The 5,651-nt window shown below is 28.1% G+C and overlaps 2 protein-coding genes across 2 annotated transcripts in view; one reads left to right on the plus strand and one right to left on the minus strand.

Moving 5' to 3' along the window:
- Positions 1-204: 204 nt before the first annotated feature.
- LOC108573598 (methyltransferase-like protein 22) lies at positions 205-1,370 on the plus strand. Its single transcript, XM_017936061.1, has 5 exons — positions 205-274; positions 370-501; positions 575-760; positions 839-1,006; positions 1,078-1,370. Exons 1-5 carry the CDS (start codon positions 205-207, stop codon positions 1,368-1,370), a joined length of 849 nt encoding a protein of 282 aa, XP_017791550.1.
- Positions 1,371-3,058: 1,688 nt separating this feature from the next.
- The window catches only part of LOC108573599 (polycomb protein suz12-B), a 4,462-nt gene continuing 1,869 nt past the window's right edge, over positions 3,059-5,651 (minus strand). Inside the window, exons 3-8 of the mRNA XM_017936062.1 lie at positions 5,628-5,651; positions 5,347-5,539; positions 4,910-5,275; positions 4,503-4,834; positions 4,172-4,425; positions 3,059-4,097 (exon numbers count right to left, since the gene is read on the minus strand). Of these exons, the coding sequence (XP_017791551.1) occupies positions 3,059-4,097; positions 4,172-4,425; positions 4,503-4,834; positions 4,910-5,275; positions 5,347-5,539; positions 5,628-5,651 (2,208 nt within the window). The remainder of the gene's footprint in view (positions 4,098-4,171; positions 4,426-4,502; positions 4,835-4,909; positions 5,276-5,346; positions 5,540-5,627) is intronic.

Raw genomic sequence — 5,651 nt, forward strand, 5'->3', positions numbered from 1 at the left:
CGTGCATATAATTAATTATATTATCAGTAAATATTTATTTCAAATATTAAATAAGCTTTATCACTTTCTGTTATCAAGTAGAGGGCACTATTGCTTTAAATATGAAATTAATTAATTAATTATTTTCATTATAAAACATTATTTACTTGATTTAGAAATTTAAAGCAAGCAAATAATTGGAATAGAGAATTTTTATGAGTAAAAATGACAGTATATACAGTAACATCTGAAATATTTACAGAAAATAAAAATGCTTACATAATTAAAAATGGTAGTAAGTTTACTATTATCTTAATCTTTTTACAGTATTATATGTACATTGCGTTTTAATATAAATGTGCAACATATATAATCATAATATATTTTTAGATGCAATATCAAACTTTATTTTCAAGTATCCATCTTACATGATTAAACCAGAATGCTTTAACAATATTATAATTCATGATAATGATGATGACATAGACATAGACAGGCAACAAAGAGGAAAATTATTTATAGGTACAAATTAAAATGCACAAATGATTAAACATCAATTTGTTTGATATAAAAGTATGCATGTTAATTTTTTTAGAACATCATATATCTACAGAATTACAGTATGTTGGATTACAAGTATGGCGGGGTGCCTTATTATTAGCTGATTATATTTTATCTAATCCTGATTTATTCAAAGATAAAATAGTTTTAGAATTGGGTGCTGGAGTTGGCTTAACTAGTATAATAGCCAGTTTTCTTGCAGAGAAAGTAATTTGCACAGGTAATAAATTTTGTAATGGTATTATATTAAAGAATTATATTATTTGTATTTAATGTAAATGTATTTGTTACTTGCTAGATATTGACATAAAAGGGATATTAAAACTGATACGTTGTAACTTTATGCGGAATGGTGTTTATGTTAAATCTAAAGTTTATATTAAGGAATTAGATTTTTTAAACTTACAGTGGCCTACATTTTATGAAAAAAGAATGAACGAAGCCACTGTTATTTTAGCTGCAGATGGTGAGTTATAAACTTACATATTTGTAACATAAATAATGTACAAATTGATTGATGACTCCTTATATTTGCAGTAATTTATGATGAAAATGTAACAGAAGGATTTGTTGACACATTAACAAAACTCTTAAATTCAAAAACACAGAAAGTTGTTTATATTGCTTTAGAGAAAAGATATGTTTTTACTACAGTCAATATGGATGTTAGTGCTCCCATGTATGAAGAATTTTTAGGATGCATAAAAAAAAAGCAACTTAATTGGCATATTGAATATATTAAAATAGATTTTCCACAATATTTCAAATATAATAGAGTAAAACATATGATTCTCATGAAAATAGAAATGTACATTCATGTACACAAGTAAAATTTTAAACAGTATTAAATATACAAATTGCTTATGCATATAATTGTAGAAATTAAATTTAGAATAAGACAAGTTTTAAAAAATGTTCATATGAATGTGTAATATAATAGAAATTTATTTGTTTAATAATTTTCTTTTAATTATGAACAAAAGTATACGTATAATTCCATAAAAAGATGTATATTTTTTAAATATCTTTTTCATTTGTTTATCATTACTATTTGTAATAATTTTAAAACACATGTTACAATTTGTAAATTAACTTGTATATGTATATGTATATATGTACATACGCACTGAAATAAAGCTACTTCAGACTAGTCCAAAAGGAATAGTCGCTAATAAAATATGTATATATATATTTACATTTCTTAAAATAAAAGAAAATAATTTGAACAATTTCAAATAAACGTAATGAACAATTTAAATTATGATGCTGTTATGTTTATTGTATTTTTTTATTTACAACCTAGCATAATAATAATAGACAGTGATTAAAGTCGTTCGAAGAGAACAGATTTCCTGGAAGTCAATACTTGTTAAGAAGACAAACAATATCAAAAAATTTCACCTAGTTTCATTATAAAGAAACGTCACGTACTACGTACGGGAATGTAAATGTTTCTTCGAACGATTATCGGCAGTAACGTTGCGTATGTTACACAGAGAATAAATTCATTGTAACATACTAAATTTCATCCATAAATTTATCTAAGAGAACGACAGTCGGCAAAAAACTTGGCCAAATAAAAAACATACAAACATTTAACACATTATAAATGAGTACTAATACTCAATTCAAAGGTTACGAGTTGACGACAGTCACGCTCATATTCAGATTCTCTCGCTTTATAAAGGCACTTTTTATAACAGTTTATTCCTTATTTTGGGGTAAAACTTATAACTTACAGCCTCAGTTTATTAAATTGGATTTAGAAGAATTATCTGAAGTAATTGTACCAAGGTCCCATTTTTTAAGAGATTATGTACTTACTTTTTTTTAGCTTCGTATTAACTTCAGATATTATTAAATTTATCTGTTAATCTATATGATTTAAATTAACATTACACAAAAGGTACAACTGTTTTATCATGTAAAAGAATAATCTATCATCTTTAATCATGAATATATAAGATTTATCCAGTGCCCTTGACAAACTTACTTCACGAACAGTAGTTACACATAAGTTTAACATATAATGTGTTTAATTATTTTAATTTCTCATTTTTTCCAGTTTTGTTATTAAAATATTACATTTTACAAATTATGCAAATTATAAGTATGTGAAGCAATATGATTTTCGTACATTATTAAGCAAATAAATGTTTAGAAAATTGAAAACATGAAAAGCATTATTGACTAGACCAAGAAAGAACGGGCATATTATTATATTTTTACGAAATAAGTTTCTCAGTTACGTATATTCAAAATAAATCTTTTGTTCATATTTAATTATTTAAAAATTTTAGTTAAAACTATAAATTATTCACACTGTATTTATCTGATGAATTGTCGTTTGTTTCACTTTTACATTTAAAACTTCCAAATTTATAGAAAATTGATCTAATGGCTAGAGCAATGATTATCAAGTATTAGCTATAATATCAATCATTCTAATTGCAATTATATTCTTTGCAACAAATACTGTACAAAAACGTACAATTAGCACAGCAATGTATAACGGTTACTAATAGCTACTTCCATTGTGTGGTGGTTTTTGGTTACTATTACCACTATTCGGTACTGCATCTAAAATCAATTTTCTTCTATGATATTCGGTAGTTGCACTTTCACTGGCCATTGATTTTCGGCGTAAAGGCGTCGTATTCTCTGAAATTTGAACTATCGAATTTGTACTTTTACGCCGTATTGGTATATCACTGGTTTGTCTTTGTCCTATTTCATTTTGATTAGATATTCCATTGGATATAGAAATCACTGCAGGAGTCTTACTACTTGCAATATTTGTTGCACAAACTGTGGAACTAGTTTTATTTGCACTATTTTGTATAGATGTAAATGTCCCAGTATTTTTATTAATAGAAGTTTGAATTGTACTATTATGATTTACAGACTTGTTTGACGATGTAGTCATCATACTAGCATGTTTACTGACATTATTATGGATGGGTGTTGTCGTTTTGACGGGTTGTGAATTCGGCGAACCAAGTGGTAAAGAAGTTTTTCGTCTCGCATTAGAATTCGATCCATCAGTGTTAAAATTTACTTTAGTACTTGTACTAATTTGTCTACTAACATCTGAAGGTGCTTGACAGCCAGAGCTAAGCCATTTTTCGACTTGAGCTTCATGTGACTTTTGTAAAACTTTTCGAATATCACTATTTTCACCGCCTTCTTTCATTATCTCTTGCAATTTTTGAATTGTTTGATATAAAACCACTGGACTAATTAGACCAAAATCAAACAAACTACACATATGTAAAACAAAATTACGATATAAATTTTTCATGAGCAATTCCTTTCCTTTAGTTTCTAAAAACATTTGGCAGGCCAATGGTATTTGGCAATCTCCTACATAGCCATATTTCATGACATGTAAATTCCACATTTTCATAAGTTCTTTTTCTCCTTCATTCACATCTGTAAAATCATCAATCATCATCATTGTTTTTGTTTGTAACCATTTTGGATCATTTTCTCCCTCAGAATCAATATCCATTTCTTTTGGATATATGGGTAAGCATGTAACAGTATGATGATATAATCTACAAAAAATTTCATAAATCAAATATTCTATTACACAATAAAGAATAATGTTTAGTTCAGCTAAAGATTGTACCTATTATGCCCTGTAATATAAGGTCTTTGGCTTTCATATTCATTTTCATCAAGCTCTAAAAATTCAGAAAGACTTGGTTTAGTCCTTTTTGGATGACATACTAAAATATTTGTTACACTTGTACGTCTCGTTGGCCCTGTTCTTGAAAACGCTACACTAGATGGTTGTGAAATTAATTCATGAGGACTACCAGCATAGGAGCCATCATAACATTCATTTATTGCTACATCTATACGAGCACCTTGTGGAATTGGCTATTAAAATATGTATAATTTATATAATAATATTTTTGTATTGTCTATATATATATTCTTTTAGCATAAGCACTTACCACATATGTAAATGTAAATCGTGAATGACATAGTTTCAAGTGCTTTAAAAGTGAATAAAGTTTTCCACAGTCTAGTGAACACCAAGGGCAATGTAAATCTTCACAAGCTTCTGTTTGTTGACGACTATTATTATTATACAGGAACTGATACACTATTTGTTGTGTACTCGTGGAAGTGTCCGTTTTCTCACTAGGTGTTGTCATTCTTGAAGCATTAAGAGGACTAGGTGTTGGCAGTGTACAATTATTGTTGTTGTTGTTGTTATTGTTGTTATTAATGTTATTATTATTGTTGTTGTTGTTATTATTCATGGAAGAACGTTCTAAACCAGCTGAAATTATTGTATAAGATTTTATTTTTCTTATTCTGTTCAGTATATGTTAAAAAAATATATTTTATAACTTACTATTTCCTGATCGATTTTCTTTGTTATCGCTGCTTGGTACGGGGTGTATTGGAGTTGGTCGATCAACTAAGCCATTACTTGGTTCAGTTGTCCAATTAAGCCTAAATTTTAATGTTGGTCCCTTGCTAAATACTTCAAACGGACCACACTCCTTGATGTCAGGTACAGACTCCCAAGAGCTGTGCTTCTTTGGGCTAGATCGAATATTGGTTTGTACTTCTTGTAAACCTAACTCATAATCGCCGTCTGTGAGTAAACATCGATTATGTTTATCATACACTATGAGTTCAGAACCATACAATTTTACTTCTTCCCCTCCAGTTTTAATTGAACCCGTGGAAGATTTACGACGCTTCTGAGCTGGTTCTGAAAAAATATATAAATAAATATTATATGGGTGTATCCTCTAAAGTAATTTGATGTAAATTTTTACGAACCATCTAAATCACAGTTATGTGTAAGGCAACTAGCATTAGATGTACAATATACCCTAAGTAAAAGCATATAAGTCTTTGCTACATGACCATTATTTAAACTGAAGGATTCATTAGGTATAGATATAGTAGGTGCTTTTGGAGGAGGTTGATTTTCACAAGGATTGATTGGAACTTCACTTGTACCAACTGAAACCTGAAACAAAGAATGATTATACATATTATAGTAATTATTAATCTTATTTAGTTTTAGATGATTACAAAATTCAAGAAATCATACTTGCCTGCATAATTGGTGAACTCACATC

The sequence above is a fragment of the Habropoda laboriosa genome, unplaced genomic scaffold (assembly GCF_001263275.1).
Source record: "Habropoda laboriosa isolate 0110345459 unplaced genomic scaffold, ASM126327v1 scaffold128, whole genome shotgun sequence".
Taxonomy (NCBI): Eukaryota; Metazoa; Arthropoda; class Insecta; order Hymenoptera; family Apidae; genus Habropoda; species Habropoda laboriosa.